This window comes from Mya arenaria, chromosome 4, assembly GCF_026914265.1.
Source record: "Mya arenaria isolate MELC-2E11 chromosome 4, ASM2691426v1".
NCBI lineage: Eukaryota > Metazoa > Mollusca > Bivalvia > Myida > Myidae > Mya > Mya arenaria.
This window is the reverse complement of record NC_069125.1, coordinates 24,600,731-24,626,732: the sequence shown is the minus strand read 5'-3', so window position 1 is coordinate 24,626,732 and position 26,002 is coordinate 24,600,731. Positions and strand designations below refer to the sequence as shown.

The 26,002-nt window shown below is 33.6% G+C and overlaps 2 protein-coding genes across 4 annotated transcripts in view; one reads left to right on the top strand and one right to left on the bottom strand.

Annotated features, from left to right (window-relative positions):
• LOC128230575 (uncharacterized) overlaps positions 1–2,663 on the bottom strand; it is a 43,457-nt gene extending 40,794 nt beyond the window's left edge. For 2 of the 3 annotated variants that reach the window (XM_052942981.1, XM_052942983.1), the window contains exon 1: positions 2,545–2,663. The gene's annotated coding sequence lies outside the window, so the exon portion shown is untranslated. Of the gene's footprint in view, positions 1–2,540 lie in introns of all 3 variants that reach the window. The other variant, XM_052942982.1, reaches the window with a different exon arrangement.
• A 3,732-nt stretch (positions 2,664–6,395) lies between these two features.
• Positions 6,396–25,049, top strand: LOC128232002 (uncharacterized). Its single transcript, XM_052945326.1, has 15 exons — positions 6,396–6,486; positions 8,728–8,782; positions 9,067–9,183; positions 10,146–10,243; positions 10,885–11,086; positions 12,088–12,240; positions 13,079–13,221; positions 13,850–14,075; positions 17,068–17,205; positions 17,900–18,052; positions 19,360–19,466; positions 19,841–20,033; positions 20,854–20,973; positions 21,357–21,572; positions 22,450–25,049. The coding sequence occupies exons 1-15, from the start codon at positions 6,421–6,423 to the stop codon at positions 22,722–22,724; spliced, it is 2,262 nt and encodes a 753-aa protein (XP_052801286.1). The 5' UTR covers positions 6,396–6,420; the 3' UTR covers positions 22,725–25,049.
• The last annotated feature ends 953 nt before the right edge of the window (positions 25,050–26,002 follow it).

The window sequence follows — 26,002 nt, the reverse complement described above, 5'->3', positions numbered from 1 at the left end:
ATAATCCACATTGATTTTTTTACACTCAATTAGGGAAAAGATTTGGTGAATGCAACTAAATAAATATACAATTATCTAAGGCTGAAATAAAGGAGAGTTAGTTTCCTAATTTCTAAAATGCCATAACCTCACGAAAGCAAAGCACATGCCTAATGATATAGAAGCTGAGTGGGTTCATTGGGTGACATAATTAAAAGCAGTCAAAAAGAGACGAGGAAGTAAATTCTTTGCTTTTTCATGAGCATGGTGGAAAAGTTTATTTGCATATTAACAGTGAGGTGATAGAAGGTTCATAATTGTTGTACCACCATGAAGATAAATCATTTCAAGATCAGTAGAGACCGGTAGGTTCTTTGCACTCAAGTTTCTAGTGCAAAATTAAGCGATCACACAACTTGCTTTTTATGGGTCTAGGAATGGCTTGTTTCAACACTGGGTTAGCAACACATATACTTACTGCATAATTAATGATAAATTTGCAGATAAAGAATGATTAACAATGACCTGGATCATGGTTACAACACATTGATTATCAATAATAACTTTTTATTTCTAAAAGTCAAGCAACTGCGAATAATACTACAGCCACCTAAAATTTGAACAATAATTGCCAGTTTACCGTATGGTTAGTCCAAATAATTGTACGTTGACGGATTTTTCTTACGATTTTTGATATGGCAAATTCTTCACGTACAAATTGTTTTGTACGAAAAGGGGGTAGTTATTCCGATCGGGATTCCGGGTTCAAGCAAATTGCGTCTATAAAATATCACACAAAACAAGAAATATTACCAGATAACGTTATTTTATATTTAGTTCCGTACACAAAAAATAAATATCCAACGAATAATTATTTATTAGTTTGACAGGTTTTTTCTTCATTTCATTATGTCAAAACAAAACCGTATATACATGAAGGGCACCTGCAAGGCTGCAGTTCACAATTTAACATCAATCGGAACATTTCGGCCATGGCTGAGTTGTTACGATCGTATTTAAAAGGTCTATCTCGAAGCTTGTCGGAGGAGGTCGAGTTATTACGATTGGGTTGAGTTGTTCGGCTCGGCATAATTGTTGACTGTGTCAGTCAACTATCGTTTTATTCGAAAGGTAAATAATGTGTTTTAATGCATTACATGCTTGTTTTGTGCAAAAAAGCTTTGCACTTCCATGGTAAAATATGAATATAAACCTTTATTATCCATTTTAACCATAAAATACTTCACTTAATACAATTTTTCATTTTAACACCCCCGGTTTTTGCACAAACCCGTTTAGACGTTAGGGATTGGAAAAATCTCGTATAACATGTCTATTATTTTAGACTACGGTATGGTGGGCTTTAATTAAAAAAAGTATCAATAATGTAATACGCTAGTAAAAATGTCATCATTTTATTTGTGTTTACGGTTAAATACAGTACACTCAACGAGTTAGACCCAATTTCCGTTTCCCTCCGCAGATTTTCGCTATCGCGGCCAACACAATGAACTTATCGACTGTCCGCGTTCCTCTGAGTTTGAATTTCAGGCCCTCGCTTGATAAGAATCTACCCACAAGTTATTTTATTAAAATTTTCATCCGATTTCGACAGCTCCAGTAAATTGCTATTATTCTTTTTCCTCTGCCCGTTTTGCATGAAGTTAGCTTACCACAATCATGCAATCGTATTTCACTAGTTGCACATGCATCTTATAAACATGTGTTTGCTAATGACAGAATACACTGATAAACACATTTCAGCAGAGAAACGCTAGGTTACACATTTTCGGAAAATCAGGGGGTCAAACACGCGTTCAAAGTTCACAGCGCATGGTTTTGAAGGCCTTCTTGCCTCGTTTTCTGTGGAAAATTCCATTGAACGTCATAGCTATTTTTAACCACCAATAACAAATAGTATATTCTACATTGTATTGATCACGCGCTTGACGTCAGAGGTCATGGTTCAGAATCGTGTAAATAGTCGGCTGCTTTATGATGCAATAAAATTAGTGGCAATACTTTAATGATTCAATGTTTATTTTTCAAGACAATTTTCAATTGGCGTTTACAAACATAAAAACAAATTAAACGTTGGTACATGTAAGAATCTTTTACACTTAACAATGTGTATCGCGGGATCATAAAATCGGACGATTCTCAACACTATCGTTCGTAAGCCAGCCACTCGGAGGAACTCGAAGGGGTTTTAGCGAGGGCAACAGTTTTACCCTCGGAGGAACTCCGCGATCATCGACTTCATCCCTAGGAGTGAGTGAGGAAAGTGGGTCTAACTCGTTGAGTGTACTGTACAAGTTGGCAAACAAAAGCTAACATGCAGTATTTTGCACTCGCAATTTAATGCAAGGATCTTAAAATCAACTCACACTTAGCGAGTGCTAAATTCGATTAATGGCTATGACAACAATCATCAACTAATGAAATATTCATGAATTCATCAAATCATGACCAGATCAGGCAGATGACACTGACAGATCAATCATTCAATCTGCTCAACAGTCCTTACAACTTTCATATAAAATGTACAAACGACTCTTTACCTACATAAATGCAATTCTGCATAACAAACACTATTATGGGACTGTCATTGAAATAATCATCAAAACAGTTTGTGAGGTAAAATCTTCCGAAATATTTTTCTGAAATATCAAAGCTGTAAAAATTGCAATCGAATCGCCGGTTGCTACTAGCCGGATTCTTTGACAGATTTCGGCTAAATACCGGTAGGAGGCGCAGGTCGCTCTTGATTTGTAAGTTATATATGACGTATTTCTTGCGATTATTTGACTGCCAGACGTTTAAAATATCGGAATAAAACATAAATAACTTCAAAGTACTACATTTTCAGAACTTATCAAGACGAAATAAAATATCTGAATCATTAAAATGCACAACACATTTATTAAGAATAATATCATTTTATAAGTCAAGCAACTGTGAAAAATACAACAGCCACCTTATATTTGAAACATTAGGTGTATGGTGTTCTCGTTGTCTCAAGTACATGAACATGACATTCCGCGTGGAACATGGCAAGTACGTTGTACAGCAAGAAAGGGTGATAACAATAATGTGTGATCGGCTCCAACTAGTAATAAAAGACAGAATAACTCATCTCATTCAAATCAGTTTAAATGAGGTCAACAGAATACCCTATGAAAAAGACCTGGGACCAATAATTAAAACATTCTTCCAGCACAGGCATACAACATCCACGAGCAGCAGCTGATGTTGTTGAAAGATGGTAGTCACAAGTTAATCATAACAATAGGGATCAGGGAACAACGGAAGGAAGGTTTGACCACTGTTCAGTTGCTTGAAAACAGCAATCATACAATAAAATGAAATACAAGAGGCACAATGAACCGCTATAGAAAAGCCTTTAAAATAAGCTTCAGACTGAATAATACAAAAAGACTTATATGGGAAAATGAAATGTGTAAACCAGAGGCCACAACCCTGTTTAGAGGCACAACATTTGAGGCCTAATCAGGGAGAAGATTTGTTATTGGTACCAGGTCGTATTATCCAGAGACACAATACATCACAAGAGAGCAAGGGCAGAGCGATGACATAAATATTAAAATATATATAAAACAAATGATGATGCCGAGACCTTTGCTAGATATATAACAATTTTAACAATGCAGGCGGTTTTGAACATTTCGTATATGTATATGCTGAATATGCTTATTATATGCTCAAATTACATTAAATGAAAGATGTAAATAAGTAGTTTTCGTTGTTAGAAATATACTGTGATAAGTGGAGTCTTGATGTCAATGAAGTGGAGTCTTGATGTAAAACAAAGGCTATGGTATTATTTCGCAAACGAGATGGTCTATTAAAAAAGGAAACATTTTCATACAAAAATAATAACTTATAATAATAAATTATTTGGGTAGTGTTGTTTTTAATTACACGGGTAAATTCGCACTGTACAACTCGTCGAGAAAGCTCTTAATGTGTTATTACATATGTATCTAATTGTAATTAAAACAATATAATGCCCAGAATTGTATGTCAATTATTTCTATTTATTATTTTTTATTTTACTATTTTTAGTTGTGCGTGCGTGCGTGAGTGCGTGCGTGCGTGTATTAACCTTTATTACCCCCCGTGCATGCGATATGCGTGGTTCGGGGCACACCACAGGGTCATACCTTACAAACTGTTTTATAAGATATTATCTTATGACTATAATAACTTTAAATTAACCCTACTACTGCATATATTATTTGTAAATATATATACTATTTTATTGGACCAATTATAAGTTATGGATCTGAAATTTGGGAAATCGGAAAATCTAAAGAAATTGAAAGAATTCATTCCAAGTCTTGTACAAAAAATCCTAATGTACGTATAAGTTCATGTAACTGTGCAGTATATAGATAATCAGGACGTTATCAATTGTTTGTATAACGTTAAATTAGAATAATTAAATATTGGTATAAAGTTGCTGATACTGACAATGTTATGGTATATAATAAGTATGTTAATGCTATTGGGGTGTCGATGTTAAAGATATGATAGTAAACATGGTTATGACACAGACCTACATAGGTCCGTGGTTATGACAATGGTTTCAATAATCCATCGTTGTATGATGTTAACAAATGGAAGCTGTTTAATATTAATTTATGCTTTTAAGTAAACATGTTGTAAGACAAAGCAACATGCGGTGTATTAAGAGTGTATGATAAGATACATTCGACTGAGACCAATACTTGAATGCTCTGCTACATGATTTACGAGTTTATGTTTGTAGACTGTCAGTTTCGGCGCATCCATTAAGATTTCCTACTGATAGAGATGCAACTAACGATTTGTCCGTGTTGTAAAAAATAGTATTTCGTTAGGCCAAGCATGTATACGTTAATAAAATTGTTAAAATCTGAAAATAATAATACCATATTTAAAGAATCTGGGCCGGTATTCATAAAAAACATAAACATTTCTTGTTATTTGACTTTTAAAAATTTAGGAAATTGACTAAAGTTAAGAAAAGACTTAAGCAGTTTTATGAATACCACCCCAGGAAAACAGATTTTCTCTTTCTTAATGTTCATCACGGTTAAGAAATATTACACACCACTGAGGGTCATATATGACATTATAAGGACAGGCCAGTCAGCCACCGAAAATGTATATTGACCGAGGCGTTAGCCAAGGTCCATTTACCTTCGGGGACTGACTGGCCGGTCCTTATATAATGCCATATGACACGAAGTGGTGTGTTAATATTTCTTATATTATACCGAACATTTTATAGTACCATTAATTATTTTTGATGCACTTAAGATGTGTTTTATTGAACAAAGCTAATAATGTTTACTTGTGACAAATCTACGTCGTTGTGAAAAAGCAAGCCGCACCTACCAGTTGCATGACGTCATCGGTCCATATTACATTTTTGGCGAGGTCCGGACCGGCCAAAATTATGATATGGACCGGTGACGTCATAAAACTGGAATTTTATTAATATACTTAAGAAATATAACACACTACTGAGGGTCATATGACATTTTAAGGACCGACCAGTCAGCCCCAAAGGTGTATATATGGTCCGAGGCGTTAGCAACTAAAGCATCTAAAACATATTGAATAGTAATATAAAATGTTCGGTATAATAAAAGAAATATTTACAAACCAATTCGGGCCATATGACATTATAAGGACCGGTCAGTCAGCCTCCGAAGGTGAATGGACCTCGGCTAGTGTTGCATTTATATGCGTTTTCTCACGACAACTTATTTTTCTCTCTTTGTATTCAGCTAACATGATGAGTCATCTGTTCTGTATCATGTGAATTGTTGAATTCATATTTGTAAATATGTTTGATATTGTTTGACCATGCACTTTGATGGTAGATTCTATACGTCAAGTCAAGGCAAGTTAAGTATTATTTATTTATAAAGTCGGGTTTACAACATATAGAACACAAGCTCTGAAGAGCTTTTAAAGCCGACTTGATACATGTATATCATCTAATATCATTTCGCTTTGTTCTGTTCTATGTATTGATTAATGGTGGATCAGCGTTGATATTTGAACGACTATTTTTTAATAAAGAAACCAGCCGGCATTTTCCAGTAACAATGATTCTTCGAACAATTAAAATCATTATAACTTTGTAGTGAGGTAACAATTAAACCAACCGTGGCAAAAAACGAAGTGACAACAACATCTAATAAAGGTTTCTGATGAAAAACGATGGAAAACTTGTCCGGCCGATATTAACTGCAACCTTGTTAATATTTTTAACTGCACGACTGGTTTACCGGGCTGTCATGTCAACGTAACCACCGCATGTGTAGTTATAATATAGATGTTATTTATCCGTGCATTATGTAGCTACCGCTGTACTGTATTCCGAGATTTAAACTTTACCTTTTCCGCTAGTCACATGATTTCAAAATGGTGGACGGCGCAAAATTGCAAATTTTGTTGTTTTCAGTTTGCTGTTTAAGTGTGTTTGTAAAGGTTTGTTATTGACAAGACAAATGCAGTTATAAATTCAACTTCCATATATTTATTTATGAATAATACAGTTATTTGCACTGTAATACTTTAAAATTTGCACTTTAATCCAGAAATAGCTAGTCGATTTTTATTTACGTAGTTTATAACACGATAGCGAAAGCTAAATTTACGGCCTGAAGATTACAGGTACAGATTACAGGTACAGGTACAGGTATAAACAGGCCCAGGAAGTGCTAGTTTTACTGACTTATTTATCATTCTCTCTAAAATCATCACACATGATATTCAAAGCTTTTTAATGTTTGCATGTTGGACAAAACTTTAATATACTGGCTAATGTCACAATTCCAAACACTTTTGGAGGTTTTTTACAATTATCTTGGAGAGTTTTTGTTGTAGCAAGTTACCAACCGAGTTACCATATTGTATGAAACATCTTTGATCAATGTGACAACATCTGTTAATTTACAGATTCACGATCTCATTAATTTTATGTTGTAAATCTTTCATTTTATGGACAGAAAAGAAGGCACAAATACCGAACACTTTAAAAGCGAAAATACATGGTCATACAATTATACTTAATGTAGTACGCTATATATATATATATATATATATATATATATATATATATATATATATATATATATATATATATAATATTAAATAAACACTTAGCTGCAAAGTTATTTATTGTTTCCAATGTTTTTCAAAACATGTTATTCAAATGTAAAGCATGATTTCTATTTATAAGTATCTTGAATGTAGGTCAACATAACTGCAATGCCTCAAACATGGCATTTTTAGGAAAATTACTCAACACATCAAAATGAAACTTCGCAAGTGTGACCAAGGCAAGCCTCTGTATTGATCTAGATCATCAATAATCAATCACATTAATTAAATAAACGCATGTTTTAGCAGGTGCTCGGTATTTGTGCCCTGTTCGGAAATGTACCATCAACCAGTATACTGTGTATTCTTAAAATTTTACAGAAGTTTACAAAATAGTGCCAGTCTTGGTATGAATCCTCAGATATGTCATATGATTGTAAAAATATTTGACTTTTTTATTAGTAAGAAATTAGCTGATAGGTTGGGCAAAAATGGTTTGGTTAGGGTCACATCCTTTTCAAAAACAGGTTGGGTAGGTAGGCTTTTTTATAAGGCTTTGTGTAAGAACATTATTTTCATCATTGGGGATTGGTGTTAAAGTAATTTTCTTTTTTAAAGCTTTACAGGTTTTAAACCACATATTAATTTATTAAAACATACACTTAAATGTTACCAACAGTCTACACTAATGTCTATACTAATGGAAGGGTCAGCCCCTATTTTATAGGTGGAGTCAGGAAAACCTGAACCAAAAGTAGGTCTTGATCAGTAAAATTTGTAATCAGTAAATCTAGCACATTTGTAGGCCTGATAAAGACTCTTAGACATTTCTATTGGCATGTATTCATATGTTAAATAGAAAAGGCCAAAAAACAAAGATGTAATCTTTTTTAATTAGGCTTTATGTAATAAGGTTATTGTTTTCAATGAGGAGTCAGGCTTAGTAAAGTAATATGTGGTAAAAAAAAGAAAAGTGTTTAAACAACATATTATAAGACACACTAACAAAGAAATAAAAATACAGACAAACTTGAAAAATAACGTAGGTGCCTATTGCATAGGTAGGGTTGGTTAACCAGAACTTTTTTAGGCCCAATCAGTAGGCAATTGGCCAGTTACTTTCTTCATTGTGCAAACAAATGATCAATCACTGATTGTTTATTATTACATACAATAAGAAATTCATCTATACACATACATTGTACATGTATGTTTAAGATTTTTATGTGTAACAGTGTCTATTGAAAAAAACTTTTTTTGTAGAATGAAATGAAATTCATATTGGCTTAATAATGTGTGTACAATTTGCAATTTGCAACTGATCTTTTAAATACTTGGTCATGTACATGTAGGTGTTAAATGCACTGGAGGTTGCTCACAATCATGCACTTTATTGTTATTCTTAAATCAATGAGTTACATACGTGTTTGATTTTTATGATATATAAATATAAATATACATAAATTTAAAACTAAGAGAAATATTCATTTATGTGTGTCTGTGATTAAATAATAGTGTTCTAAAATGTGTAAGCCATACCTTAGCCAAAATGCCAAAGATTTTTTAAGACCCCAAAATATTGAAACGGTCTACATTTAATACATATTTTTATTTCATTATTTTCAGGGTACTAAAGATGACCCCATCAAGGATGTTCATATTATTTACATGAACCATTTAGGTATGTCAAGATTTTCCTTTTTTGTTTTTATTTTATTTTTAACAAAATTGTATTCAAACATTCACTCTTTGAATAGACCAAGAGCTGATAACTTTACAAGATCTGTATAACTTTTAAGTGTATAAAATTTAACATATCATATGTTATGAGTTTACATTGATAGTGATATTGACAGTTTGTGCCTTTAAATGAAAAACAGTTAAATGAATATGCATGACTATCTATTGCCTAAAATGTTTGGTACTCCATAATGTTTATTTCAAATTGCACATCTTATTATTCAGATGTAGGTTACAATGGCATTAGCCCGAAAATTGGCTTCATCAACAATGTGATCAATGCTTACTTCACTGAACACTTTCCAAGGGCTCTCAACCTCTCAGATGAATTGAAACAAGGAGGTATTCAATATGCTTATATGTGTGTATTACACCACAATTGATAAATAGTTTGTTTGGCCTTAATCTACCGACTCACAAAAATTCCTGCGACTTAAAAGTTTCTTAGCCTCCCTGGTGGTTAATACCCTGTTATATTTGTCCTATTTTTATGCTCTCTGAAGAGAGGAGTACATAGTGTCCGTCCATCTTCTATCTGTCCTTCACACCCTTGTCTGGATAATTACTTCAAAACTACTGAAGGGATTGAAATAAAACTTGGTAAATAGATAGATGGCCATGAGAGAAAGTGTTGTGCATGAAAAACCATAATCCTATCGTTCATATTTATTAAGACACTCCTCTTAACCATTACTCTATAATTGTAGCTTGTCCAGGCCATATCTTAAAAAATACTGAAGGGATTTCATTGAAACTTGACATATAGATAGATGGCAACGAGAGAAAGTGCAGTGCACATCAACAATAATCCTTCAACCATTCACCTTCTACAAGCAAATTATATTACAATTTTTGCCCTTTCATTGTAAATGGGCATTTTGGGGGCATCCACCGCTTCCAGCGAAATTCATGCTTTCATTACAGAATTCAGGGGAAAGGAAGTAAAGAAAAAATCAGTACTAACTAAAATGTGAGTTTGGTTAGGCCAAACAAAGATTTTTAATTGTAGTCTAAGCATTATGTGTTGTTTTTCTGGTTGTTCAACTTCTGAATCTAGAAATGAAAGCATTGATGATTGCAATAATAATAATCATAAAAAAATTATAATAATAATGATAATAATAATAATGTTAAATGGAATAATAATGATAACTAGAGTAAAAATAATAATAAAAAAATAAAATAACCAAAAAATAATATAAGTAATGAAAGTAATAATAATGTAACATAATGATTCATCATATTGATTGTTTTAACTAAATTCTTTGTTGCCATTATTTGTGCCAATGTTTCATGGTTTGCAGGCTATGTTGAGACATTCATCTACACGACCCACCCCTGGCTGTTAAGCTTGTACATCAACTGTCCTTACAACTCATCTCTCAATGGCATCATGCTTAAGGTATATATATGTATACAGATTTTCGGAAAAAAAACAAGTGTAGAATTTGAAATTAAGATCACAATAAATGTCTTTAAAAAATCCTTAATCTATTCTGCTTATATGAGAAATAGACGTGAAAAAGCACATGGGAATTTAACACCTTATTCATTCACTTCAACAAGAAGCAGACAGCAAAGCTAACGTAAAACACTCGAAAACATTGGATTGTATTGCTGTATTGATTTGGTACGAGGTACCAAAATTGTATTCGGATACCCTTCAGAATGTATCCAGCCCGCTGATACCCCTCAACGCCCTTGTACCAAGTTTAGGGTTTAAGCATAATCAATTTAATTTGTACACACTGAAAGTGTATAAGAGTTATACAGGAGGTGCATAAAGTGTGTAAAATATAATTTAATACATTCAATAATAATTTTACTCAGAAACATCATAAAAGATTTTGTCTGTCTTTGCAAAACCGGTGGGGGGATTTTGCCCTACCTTCTGAAAACACAGCCATTAGTCAAAACTTTATTCAGACACTAAAATTTGCACATCTTAGGATTCCCAAGTTGGGAATCGTTTAATTGCTTTGAAAAAAAAAACTATATGCTCCATACTTTACTTTGGAAGTCAATTATGAAGATATATTTCAGTGTCCATCAAATGATGACAAGCTGCGTATGCTGAAAGCCATCAAACTTGGTGATGTTTCTTACCATGCTGGCCCCATGAACATGCAGCCAGAAAACATGAACCAGCTATTGTTTGAACTGAGCCTGAACATCAGCACAAGTATCGATAACTACATGGGGTTACAGCGAGAGTATAGGACCCTCAGTCAGCGAGATGTGCCAGGTAAGATTTTAACAGGTTTGAATGAATTTCTTTTTTTTTATTGTTCACACTGGCATATTTTACAATTGGAACCTATGATGTGTAATTGTAAATTTGAGAAATTTATTTGAGCTTGACTCTTTTTGGTTGAAAAAAAGTATTGTATTATCAAAGTTTTATTGTCGTTGGTGGCAGCAGTGTCTTTGTGCAAAAAATTGACCTAGGTCATGCGATGTAAACATATTCAAGATATTCAAATAAAACTTGGTATACATGTTTGCAGAAACAGTTTGCACATGTATAGCAAGCCCTGTTACTATAGTATAAAATGATTGTTGAGTTTTGTCCCTTGTCTGACTGAAAATAACAGATGAGCAGATGGCGTTTCCTTTGTGACACTCTTGTTTATTTTTTTAATTTGTTTGTTGAATTTCTTTCAAATTGATATATTAATAGTGTCTGCTTGTGGCCTTTAAATAAGCAATTTTATCATGTATGATAAAAAAGAAAAGAAAAGGGTGGTCAAAATAATAAAAAGTCAATAAAATTACTTCAGGTTGTGCAAAACTTATAGATGGTACTTCACTTTTTCTCAATTATCCTTTTGTATCATTCACAGTTGATGTGATAATCTGCATACTTTGTTTCATAGCCTTTTAGCTAAAGGGTGCTACACCCTGTCCTTTTTGGTAGGACCCTTCTGCCCTCATGGAGACCAACATGTGGAGCCTTCTGCCTTCATAAAATGAAATGATTAAGACTGTTAAATATTTCTTTTGTTTTGATTAAGACTTAATATATGATATGATTATAAATAGATAATGTTTTTACATATCTGGAAGATTAAGAGCAATTCTTCGCATTTTCTTTCAAATTTTCCAGTTGTATGCAGCCAGATACAATGTGCCCTTAGCACCCTGTCCCTTTTTAAAATCTGGCCTACATCGTATTATACATATTAGCTACTTGCACATATTCATTGTGAATCAGATTTCAAACCATTATTTACCTGTACATACCAGGTATGACAATAGCGGTGATCCCGACGCTCGTGAAAAAGAACATCAAGGCTGTGTCTGTGGGTGTAAATGATGGCACTAGTCCTCCGGCTGTGCCTAAGATATTCACATGGAAGTTTGATGATGAAAACAGTGTAATTGCCATGTGGCATAAAGGTATGTATAAAATTTGTTTACAGCTTAATTTGATTGTTATATTATAACAATTAATGTTGTGATCTAGTGATGTTAGGCCATCTTCTTAAACATCCTAGAGAAAATATAAAAAAAAAACTAAAAATAATTGTACACCAAAATTATAAAATAAAGCAAGTAAAAGGTCCAAATAATGAAATCATTTTCAATAAATTAGATGAAAAATATAGGATATTTAAAATATTTCTTGTTTAAAGATGCACTCTTACTCCCAAGTAAGATTAACCAGTAACCACAATTAATACAATTGTTTTAATATACTAAAAAGGATGAAAAAATGTTGAAAACAACAGTTCTTATGAAGATCATACCAAGTTTAATTTGAAAGAAATGTTCAGAAAACATGGTATTTCTACCTTATAAGACTATAGTAGATCACAGTAAATCATTTAATATGTTTGTGTTTTCAGCTATTAAATACACGGTTACAATCTTGTTATCAGTAATTAATATTTTCATATGCATTTTCGAGTAAGTAGTTAAAAGTGTATCACTCAAAATTTATGTATGTTATACATGTGTATGTATTGATTTTGAACAATTTAAAAGCTTCATGAATATATGGCCCTTGGACTTAACTTTGCTACTTTTTTAAGTCAAAACAAAAAGTTTATGGGGGAATGCATTTAACCCATTAATTCACCATCACATTTGTTGTTTATTATTAAAAATCAATAAAGTCATGTTCAAAATAATCTTAAAAGAAGTCTGCCGTACATCAGTATTTTTTCATGCTGCTAAACAATAATGATATACAATAGTGAAATATTTGCTCAACCTGAATATTTCTTGAAATCAGGTGGATATCCAGACAACCCAGGCCCGTCCCCTAGCAACCCTGGGGGTCTATCCAGGGATGGCTGTGTCACATTTGAGGGATTTGACACTGCCCTATGCTTCGCCTTCAGGACAGATAACTCCGGACCGCCAGAAAGTGTCGAGGTAATTTAAAAAATAAACTAAAAATAAAAACAGCCTTGATCAAATTCCCAGATCTGAAAAATGTATTACAAAAGAGTGTTTGTCTCAATATGTTCCCATGTTGGCTATAATTAGGACACTGTAAGGTTTTTCATGAAACTTGATACTTATGCTAATACTGATCCCATCTCTCTTATAAAACATCAGTTGGTTTATTTCCCTTGATCAGCTAAGAAACACAGAATCTGATGCTTTTGCTAGCAGTGCACTTGTTAAATAATTATTGTTAAAAACCTGGGCACTTGCAGCGCTCTTGTTCAATAAATGGATTTTAAACTTGCACTTGTAATGCAGGGTCCGTATTCAATAAAATCTTGAGTCTGAGACACTAAAAACTGAAACCTTAATTTTGTTGTAAAGATGCAAGCGGAGCAAAGATGCTATAAACTATTTCACTTGTTACAAATTATCTGTTTTACAATCAAACAGACATCATTTGTTATAAAAAATTATATTATATTATAGATATTTTGAAACAATAAGGAGCTCGTTTTTCTGAGCCTTAGTCTCAAACCCAGACTCAAGAAGATAGTGAATTTGGACCCAGGTCAACTTTTTAATCTTAATATGAACATTATCTATCCATCAGGAGATTCTTGGCTACTATGAAATTTTGAGAGCAGAGTTCCCAGGAGCAAATCTCCATGCCTCTACATTCGAAAAATTCGTAGAGGCCGTTTGGCCAATGAGAGATCAGCTTCCTGTGGTAACCAATGAGATTGGAGATACTTGGATACAGGGAATTTCTTCAGACCCAAGAAAACTGGCAGAATATCGGGTGGTAATGAACGCTCTTACAAACTGCATAAAAGAAGGTACATGTAACAGTGTTTTTTCTACAGATCTATGAAAATGCTTGTACAAAGCTTAACTGTGAGTTTTGATCACAAGAAAATGAAGGTCTTAGATGTATTTTGCTATTTTATTATACCCCCACAAACGAAGTTTGAGGGGGTATATAGGAGTGAGCTTGTCGGTCGGTCAGTCGGTCTGTCTGTCTGTCGGTCGGTCTGTCTGTCGGTCGGTCGGTCGGTCGGTCGGTCTGTCGGTTTTCATGGTTTCCGGACGATAACTCATGAAAGGCTTGACAGATTTGAAAAAAAATTGTACACAGGTGTAACATCAGAAGATACAGGTCAAGTTCGATATTGGGGCTGGTGGGGCCAAGGTCAAGGTCACTGTTACTAAAAATAGAAAAACGGTTTCCGGACGATTACTCATGAAAGGCTTGACAGATTTGAAAAAATTTTGGTACACAGGTTTAACATCAGAAGATACAGGTTAAGTTCGATATTGAGGCTGGTGGGGCCAAGGTCAAGGTCACTGTTACTAAAAATAGAAAAACGGTTTCCGGACGATAACTCATGAAAGGCTTGACAGATTTCAAAAAATTTTGGTACACAGGTGTAACATCAGAAGATACAGGTCAAGTTCGATATTGGGGCTGGTGGGGCCAAGGTCAAGGTCACTGTTACTAAAAATAAAAAAAATGGTTTCCGGACGATAACTCATGAAAGGCTTGACAGATTTGAAAAAATTTTGGTACACAGGTGTAACATCAGAAGATACAGGTCAAGTTCGATATTGGGGCTGGTTGGGCCAAGGTCAAGGTCACTGTTACTAAAAATAGAAAAACGGTTTCTGGACGATAACTCATGAAAGGCTTGACAGATTTGAAAAGTTTTTGGTACACAGGTGTAACATCAAAAGATACAGGTCAAGTTCGATATTGGGGCTGGTGGGGCCAAGGTCAAGGTCACTGTTACTAAAAATAGAAAAACGGTTTCCGGACGATAACACATGAAAGACTTGACAGATTTGAAAAAATTTTGGTACACAGGTGTAACATCAAAAGATACAGGTCAAGTTCGATATTGGGGCTGGTGGGGCCAAGGTCAAGGTCACTGTTACTAAAAAAGAAAAACGGTTTCTGGACGATAACTCATGAAAGGCTAAACGGATTTGAACAATTTTTGGTACACAGGTGTAACATCAGAAGATACAGATCAAGTTCGATATTGGGGCTGGTGGGGTCAAGGTCACTGTTACTAAAAATAGAAAAATGGTTTCCGGACGATAACTCATGAAAGGCTAAACAGATTTGAACAATTTTTGGTACACAGGTGTAACATCAGAAGATACAGATCAAGTTCGATATTGGGGCTGGTGGGGTCAAGGTCACTGTTACTAAAAATAGAAGAATGGTTTCCGGACGATAACTCATGAAAGGCTTGACAGATTTGAACATTTTTTGGTACACAACAGGTGTAACATCAGAAGATACAGGTCAAGTTCGATATTGGGGCTGGTGGGGCCAAGGTCAAGGTCACTGTTACTAAAAAAGAAAAACGGTTTCTGGACGATAACTCATGAAAGGCTAAACGGATTTGAACAATTTTTGGTACACAGGTGTAACATCAGAAGATACAGATCAAGTTCGATATTGGGGCTGGTGGGGTCAAGGTCACTGTTACTAAAAATAAAAAAATGGTTTCCGGACGATAACTCATGAAAGGCTTGACAGATTTGAACATTTTTTGGTACACAGGTGTAACATCAGAAGATACAGGTCAAGTTCGATATTGGGGCTGGTGGGGCTAAGGTCAAGGTCACTGTTACTAAAAATAGAAAAATGGTTTCTGTTTCATAACTTTAATTGGGAATGAGATATTGTGATGAAACTTGCTGTATAGGCAGCCTTTGTGAAGACAATGCTTGTGATTGAAAATGGGGCCAGTGGAGTAAAGGTTTTTGTGCACTGTTACGAAAATAGAAAAACGGTTCCGGACAAACAATACATGCATGATAAAAGAAGATGCAATGTGCAGTAACCTTGGAGTTATGGCCTCTTTTCATAGGAATGGTTTGCCATTCCTGTGTCCAGGAGGCATTTGGGGGTATTCGCCACTCCTGTGACAGCTCTAGTTGATTTTGAATACAGTGGACTTGATAGTTCTATATCAGAGCATGGTATTGTTCTATTTATAGGGGCTGGACACCAGATGGTTGTAAAATTGGCAAATACCTTATTTCCACAAAACATTCCTAGAATTGTCAATACAAGCCAGTATGAGGCCGATAATGGACCATTTTACATGATAAAAAGAATTTTTCATCACTGTCTCAGCTAAGTTTAACCTATTAAAAATAGTGCATATTATGGTTTCAAAGTTTATATTGTGTATATTTAGCATGTGAAAGTCATGTGATTTGTACAGAAACATATACTGACGCTATTTTTTAATTAACTTGGATTAACATGATAGACAAACTCAGTAAATTTTGAATTGAATAAATATGCAAAAAAAGAGGCAATTTTATGTCTTCATCAATGTGATAATCAGTAAGATTCAATGCATTGTACACAACGATATCAATTTTATGTTTTTGATAAAAAAAACATTCCTTGCAATTGTATCATCCAGTGTTTAGTCCCTTTAAATGTCAATAAAATGCTTACATTCACTTAGTGCCGTCTTACAGCAGCCAGTTGTATAAAAGTGGTTAATTCTTAGGTCTAGCTATAGTTCGATGAACTGTTTATTGATTGGTCAATATTTATCCAATTATGACTGTTGACCAATTAAATTGCTTGCATGGGCAAACTAACCAAAAGATAACAGTTCTATTTAGCCCCTGAAGGATTGATGAAAACAGATTTGTGATAAATATTAATGGATAGTATTTTTTTAAATAAAAAAGATACCTACACATGTGCTAATGGTAAGATACTTTCTCTTAGAAATGCAGTATTACCTTGCCTAAGTTTAAAAAGTCATTGAATAATTTATTTTTTTCCCTCCACAGGTAAATGTGATGTGAACGATCCCCAAGTGACAGAATCAATTTTCAACCTCGTGAAACTGGGAGAGCACACATGGGGCCTTCCCGGTGTATACGATACTGTGAACTGGACAAACCATGACTTCTACAGGGCGAGATCTGGTACACCACTGTCTCTTGTTGAAATAAATCAAACTTTAAGTTTTTAACCTTGTAAACATGTAGCTGGGAAAGCACACATTGGGATTTTTTTATTTAAGCTTATATGTAAAAAATTATGCAGATATGCATGATTTTACACTTAATATTTAAACCTCTGATATCAAACATTCAATATCTAAATTTTTGAGACAAAATAATACAGTAAAATTAAAGAAGTAGCACAATCTCTGCTCATCAAGGGAGATCACTGCATAGGAAATTGGATAACTAAAACATGAACTGTATACAAGCTTGGTTGGAGCAGCAATTGTACCACAAAACGCTGTACAGAGTGTAGTAAACCATCCTGATGTGATCAAGATTAGGGAAAGGGTGACCAATGGGCCCGTATTCAATATTGATCTTTTCCTTAGATGTATGTCTCAGTGATTCCATTCAGCTAGTCAGCTAAATATACAGACCAATCAAAATACCTTGTTTCTAATCTTAAATTTAAGTCGCTTATTGAATATGTCCCCAGGGGCTATATTCAATACACCATAATTTTTATCCTTATCCTGAGATATGCCTCAGTGATTCATTGGCCAGTTATTTTTACAGTCCAATCAAAATGCTTGGATATTAATTTTAGAACTAAGGTGGTTATTGCATACATCCCCTGGTTATTCAAGACGTTTGAATTCTTTCCACACAGGTGATAACTACAAGAACTGCACACAAGCTTGGGTGGAGCAGCGAGTTTACACACAAAGAGCTGTCGAGAGTCTCAGGAGCCTGCCTGTGGTGGCCGAAATTAAAAAAGAACTGAAAGAAATCAAGCAGAATGCCATGAGACCAAATCTTGAAGGTATAGGAAAATATGTTAAGCAATACCATGTTGATAATATTCAGTTCTCTGACTGATCAATGACTTTGGATAAGAAATCATGGTCCCTACGGTAAGTATCATACATTGTATGAATGGTTTTATATGATTGAAGTTTTATAAGGCTCTGTGATAAAAGTTTTGTTGGCATAACTTTGAGGTCTGAAAGTTAAGACAGCTAAAACCACATGTTTGGATCGAATGCAAGCCGCCGCCAAATAGAAGATATCGAGTATTCATTATTGCTTAACTAAGCAGCTGGTAGCGTTAATCTGATGGTTATCTTGACCCTTTTATTGGGTAGTGGGGGGATTTGTGAATGACAAACCAGGGTTGTGTATTACAAGTTTAACTGACTTAGCCATTTAGGAGCAAAAATGTAAACAAATGAACAAATTTCAACCTGATTTTTAGATCTATTTTTCAAAGAATAAGGAGAGCTATACTACTCTACTCACCCTAGCGTCAACATCACCCCTTGGTTAAGGTTTTACATATAAGCACCTTTAAGCCATTATCTCAGTAAATCCATCATTTATTGCATTGAAACTTGATATGCATTCCCAACTACCTAACCTACTTAATTAATGAAATTAGATAACAGTTATTTGAATATAATGCAAATAATGGGCCTTAGTTATTTGACTTAGAAATTCTGGTTAAGGGTTTGCATGTAAGCACACATAGATTAATATCTCAGCAACTACTTGATGTATTGCATTGAGACTTTATACAATGGTACTCAACCATCCAACCTATTTCATTAACCAAGTAAGATAACTCTTGTTTGCATTAAATTCAAATAATGGCCCTTTTTATTCTACATAGAAATTCTGCTCCACTGTACTTGAGTATAATATGGTTACTCTTGCATTATTGTAAACAACCTATAATCCTTTAATGTATTGCATGCTAATTCCATCAAATCTGTATTTCATTTAAGGCTGAATGTTTTTGAATTTTAAACACATTTTTACAGGCATCAATCTAATCTAATTTTACAGTGATCCATGCATGTTTCACCAAAACTTTTCAATCCTTACACTGAAAAGCTGTGGAATAGTCGAGCATACTGTCTCAGTGACAGCTCTTGTTTAATCATTTTCTGTTACTGAAATCAATCTTGTGTGGTCAAAATCAGTCCAGACAGGCAAATTGTCAGGTTTTAAAAGGCCGGTTAAAAGTATATATAACCTTTACCTTTATTTAGAGGAATTGGCTTCAGGCATTTTCTACATACAACTGTGTGGTACATTGTGGTAGTGATCATTTCAGTTCCTAAATTCCAGGATTTGATGCAGTTGAGCCAACCTCCATGTACAAAGCCCAAGATGGAATGGAGATTGTATTTGGGGAAACAGGGGCCATAATTCACTTATATGACCCATATAACAAGGTAAGAGTTATTACTACTGTTGAGCTCTTCAGATGTGAAACATGGGATCCCAATATTTGTCATCATTTCTGTTTAAATTTTCAATGCTTAAGAAGCATACCGGTGGAGTTAACTTAGTTTTTGAAATTGTATTTATAATGCCCTTACATTTTCTTTATAGGCCACATCAGAGTATTTTGTAATTTCATTTGCAATTTATTAAGTTTTATTTTTAGCATTTTTCTATTGCAGGTAACATGTTTTTTTGGGTTTGTTTTTTTGGACTTTGGATTTTTCCCATTTGTTATGAATAATATCATTGAAAATGCGATAAAACTATTCTGTAATTTTCATACTTACTGATCATTAATACTGATTTCAATATCTGTTCATAGGAAAACTGGGCCAAATCAATGAGTTTCGGTAGATTTTTATACCACACATATGATGAGAGTGATTTTAATCGATCCCACTCAATGTATCCGTACAAATGGCCAACTTTCTACCAGAAACCTAACCTCACACGTAATGGAGACGCAGTATCGAAACTCTGGGATACCCAATTGATGGAGCTCTTCAAATGGAGGGGTAAATGTATTGTTGACAATGCTGTTAAAACATTTTGTTGAAACATTTAAATAATGTGTAATTTTTTGTTATTGAAGATATGTTTCAAAATGGGTGAAAGTGGTGTTGTGGTATAGATGTCCACTTCATTGTTGTTGAAGTTATGTTTCAAAACGGTGAGAATAGAGTTATGGTGAAGATGTCCACTTCATGAATGTTAACATCTTAGCAATTAGAGTTTAGTGTAACCATATTTTATTATATAATACCTTACATAAATGTGTCCGTTATATGTACATATAAAGTCCTCACAAAAAATAATATGAACTGCTGACGTCATAAAAATTATGGGTATGACTTGCGATTTTCACAACAGAGAACAATTGCCGCAAGAAAACATTAATTGCTTTGTTCAGTGAAAAACATCGAAGGGGCCTTCAAAATATTGAATGGTATTGTAAAATGTTCCGTATAATATAAGGAATATAACACACGACTTTGGGTCATAGGGCATTATAAGGAAGGCTGACTGGCCAATCCTTATAATGTCATATGACCCTCAGTGGTGTGTTATATTTCTAAAATATTATAGCTTACATAAATGTGTCCCTTTGTGTATATAAAGTTGATCGGTCTGTATATCAATGTTTTTTAATAAAAATCCAGTTTTTATGGCTTCAGCGGTCCATATCATGTTTTTAGCCAGTCCTGACCTCGCCAAAAATATGATATGGAATGCTGACGTCATATAATAATTTCACAAGCATGTTAAAATTTGCTATAAAGGAAATTTAATAGTATTTCCGGGGTTGTGTATGATAACAAATGTGATAAATTTCAGGTAACGACTTTGTGCTCATAGCGAAGATTGTGGTGTCTGACGATGCGCCTCATTTGGAGTTTGGGGCGCCGAGTGAGGTCTGGATAACGTACGCATACAACCCAACAGTGGATACACCAGGTTAAGACTCAAATAATTTGTAAAATAGGACTATTGTAGATTATTTTCATAAACATATCAGTGAACAGTTCTTCATAAGCAGTACTTTTTTTTCTTTTTAGTCATCTTTAAATCACATTTATCACACATTTGGACATAATTGGTTTACAAATTCCTTTTTCAATTTCATATATATATGCGTTCGATAATGGACAAAGATAAAAACTACCAGATATGTCTCATAATTTTAGTTTAGTTTAAATTACTAATTTCTTCACAACGATTGTGAAATATGTTTTTACAACATTCTATTAATCACTCTCGTTTGGCACGATGTTATGTGAGGATGTTGTTTTGTGTTGTGGGGAAAGCTTATTACTGATAAATTATTTCTATTTTTACAGGATTTGACATCACTATGCAATGGTACGAAAAAACATCCACACGGAACCCTGAGTCTCTCATGTACTATTTCTCGCCCCTCCCACCTCCACCTGTCTCAGAAGCCCTCAAGTTCCAGCCAAGATTGGCCACTCCAGTCTACAAATGGAAACTAAGGAAGCTGGGACAGATTGTCTACCCTGACAATGTGGTCTTGAATGGAAGTCAATACTTGCATGGTAATTATCCTATTTTGCTTTTTATTGATGTCTAAAGGCCTTTTTCAAAATGCTAACAAAGAAGCTTTACATTTTGAGACTTAAGATGGCAAAAGGTGTCTGTAGAATGACATTATACAGGAAATGACACATGATGTTATGTATCAAATCAGCAGAGGCAGATTATGTGTATTTAGAGAGTACTACTTATTCAATTAGTACATACTGGAAACTTAATATGATGTATATGCATCACACTGTGACACAAATTAATTAAAATAGTAATGCATTACTTTAAATTGTATAGCAAATTTTGCTTATCAGCTAAAGCGGAACCTCAATAAAAAGTTGATTAAGATTTGTACAGTTATTTCCCCAGGGTAATGATAACAGTGATATTTTATTGTAGTTTTGTGAATGTCTTTGTATATCTACAGTTGAAACTCTCTTTGTCAAACTCTTTCACGGTGTTCTGGTTATGTCAAACTCGGTTAAGTTAAAAAGTTTTTGTATTTGGGTTATATCAAATGTTTGTTGTCTTGAAGTATTTCTTGAGGTCTTAACGACTTTGACATAGCAAGTTTTGACTGTATATATGCTTGTTACATTGTTTTTAGGGAATTACTTATAGCCTAAGGCCTTTTGAAACATCTAACCTTGTCCCCTTGTATTCCACCAACAATATATAATGATCTATTTAAAGGAACAATTCAAGACGTGGTGTTTTAATCAAAATTTGAAGATGTATTCAATTATATCTTTGACATTTGATTTTATTCATAAAATCATTGCACACACAATTTGAAAAGCATTTATCAATAATTACAATTCATGATGAAATTTCTCATTATTTTATTATATATTACTATTATATATGTTGAATAACTTTTTGTTTCAGCGGTAGATTCTGATGTCCTCTACACCACTGACAGTGGGGCGGGGCTACAGGTTGCTGCTAGAGATACGCCCCTTGTTAGCTTGGGAACCGTCTCAAACATCCCATCCCCCTTTCCCATCCCCCTAGCCCCCATTCAGCAAGGGGAGATAACCGGGTTTGCCTTTAATTTGTATAATAACATGTGGGATACGAATTATATTCTCTGGTATCCTTACATACAGGAAGATGAGAACTTTAAGGCAAGATTTCAAGTGAATTTTCTGACCGATAAATAGAGGAAAGATGTTGTATTTGGGTAAAATGAGGCAAAATAAATGTTTACACTTCATAGATGAATAAAAGAAACGTATCAGTATCGATGCATTATTATATTTAACTTATATGACTTGAATGATCATTACAAAACAAAAACATGATTTGTGTACAAAAAAAGGTGATATTTTGGCACCTTTTTTTAACTGGGGAATGACGCATTTATTGAAAACTCCATTAATAAAGCCTTATATATTTTTATCTGTACTTAAATCATATACTTTTTATTGATATTTTGGCACTTTTTCACTGAGGAATTAGTTGCCACATTTATTGAAAACTCCATTTATAAAGGCTAATATTTATTTATCTGTACCTAAATCATATACTTTTTATTGTTTTGAACGTGAAAGTCAATGGGTTCAACATAATAATGCATTTAAATAAATATGTTTCCGTTGTGTATCTATCAAGTGTAAATATATGTTCTACTCCTTTAAGACAGACATTATATTTCACTGAATGATCGGAGAAAGTAATATTTTCATGAGGAAATATAATGTTCTGTTATCACTAATGAAATAAATTGTGCACTTACAATGACATTCAAAGAGTTTTCTGTTTCTCTTTTGCTAAGATTTAAGAAAAGTTTAGTTTAAGTGACATTCATTGAAAACCAATTAGAAAAAAAAAATGAATTGATTTAATAATCATTTTGATGACAGTATTTAAAAGAAATCCAATGCTACACAGTTTACCATGTTATTATTAAGCAATATGGGAACCAAAATCTATAATGTGTGTGAATATATTATTATATTATATGCTTTCCGGTGACTTATAGAGATTAAATTTAATGCATTGAATTTAGTGAAAATAGCATGATTTTTTCCCAAAACATAATATAGAATTAGATATTGATTTCTGAAGGCTGTTTTAGATTGGCAAGACGTTTTCTCATGATTTTGTCGTGTTGACCTTTTTGTAAGGTTATAGTATTTGTGATGATGATGTAAAGAAAACTATTGATGTGAACGGCTTCAAAAGATATACTTAAGTTTTTTTAAATATATGATAAGGTTAGGTTGAATTTGTGGCATGTTCTTGCGAATATATCTTGCAAAATAAAGCAATCTGCAGCATGGAAGAGATGAAACCGATGTGTTAATTTGATTTAGTGCTTGTAAAAGATGCAATGTATTCATGATATAGGGTTTTATAGCTAAAGAGTTTTGGAAGGTTCCTGCATCCTGTCCTTTTTGGTAGCATCCTTCTGCTCTATTGGAGACCAGCATGGGCTCCTTTCTCCCTTCGTAGAATGAAATGCTCATTGACTGTCCAAAAGTTCTTCTCTTTTGATATAAACTTATAATATGATTATAAATACATACAAACTTTACATGTGTGGCAGTTAAAACCAAATCTGACTTCAATTAAAATCAATTCCTAACATGTTCTGTTTAATTCATAATTTCAAGTTTTTCACAGCTCTCTCTATACAATGTGTCATTTTCTCTTGGTGCACCCTCTTCTGCAACACTGTGTCTTTTTTAAAAACCTGTCCCCCTTCTGCAACACTGTGTCCTTTTTAAAATGCTGTCCCTCTTCTGCAACACTGTTCCCTTTTTAAAAACCTTTTCCTCTTCTGCACTTCTGTGTCATATTTAAAAACCTGGCTTAAACCCTATGATAGATTGCACAGAATACATTTCAATATATATTAGCAATTATATTTGTGCTTATTGAGATGTGTTTCATAACTTACTGTCATGATAAACGTTGGTATATTTGGTGCTTGTAATAGGTGCAATATTTACATGAGAGCCTTCATATAATACATTCCAATAAGGTTTTGCTTTTTTACATAGCCTGATAGTATTTTTGTCATATTATGTACATTAAGTGCTTGTTAGAGATGCAAAATTTACATGAAAGCTATATTAAAATACATTCCAAACAGTTATAGTACCTTCTGCATACTGTGATACATTAATAAAATGTTTTTGTTATATCTTTTCCATATCAATTTTACAAATGTACACTTTTTTCTTACTGCATAATCCTTAAATTGTGTAAAAGATATTTTTTTACAATATCATAGACATGCATATTTGATAATACATTTTTGGAACATTGTATCAGGATATAAATGAATGTACTAGTAGTTCGTATATGTTGTAATATAATGAAAATTTTGTATGCAACATTTAAGAACTTAGTCCCTGTTAAAAATGTTAAATTTTGACACCATTAAAGCTTCTCATTACAACAAATATACGTAAATGTATTGTTTTGATATAAATTGCCTGTTTATGTAAAATATACAATAAATTGCTTGTTCTATTATAGATTGTCTTCTTTATGTTGGTATCTGGCAAACATACAGTTACTTTAGTTATGGTTGACATAGCGAACCAGACTAAGTATATAGGAAGAGTTTATGGAGACCTTTCATTGGATTGTATTTTGGGCCCTTGAGGTCAAGGTCAAGGTCACTTTTACTTAAAATATATAAAACAGTTGGTACTGAATAACTTTAGTTTGGGTTGACATAATGCGACGAAACTTGGTTTAAAGTAAACAATAATGGAGACCATTCATTTGATGTGTTTGGGGTACCTAGTGTCAAGATCACTTACTAAATCAAAGCGCTGATAGCGCTGTATGAACAGGGTTTTATACGGGTTTTCACCATTATGATTTACGATCATGTGTGTATTAATAAGGTGCTGACATGTTGCACAGTTAATCCGCGTGTTAGTCCGCGTGTAAAACAACCATAGGGGCCGCCCCAGGTTTATTGAAGCATGATGGTAAATGAAAAATTAATATTTTATTGACAATAAAATTAATGTCGCTGTGTAAGAAGGCAAACAATGATGGAGAACGTAACCAATTCGAGCAGAACTCCATCATATGCTGTTACATATGAGTATATATATATATATACTAATCAAACTTTACTCATTAGAAAGAGTTTGCCTATGTTTGCCTTGTTATTCACAAAACAACTTCGAAAATAAAACAGATTAAAGAGAAATGGTTTCTTAATTAAAATGATGAAAAATTAAATAATTTCAAACAATTGTAGATATATATATACATCATATAAAGTTAGCATAAAATCTTTAATTTCAAAACTTTCCTTCATTGTCTATATGGTCAGCAACTCTCTTCTATTTCTATATCGTCAGGTAACTGGTCAGCACTATAGCACGTTTGTTATTCCCACGTGGGCTATCACGTGATGTTTTAAGCAGGGAAACTGTGTGATAATTGAGATCAATGAGACCATTGTTGC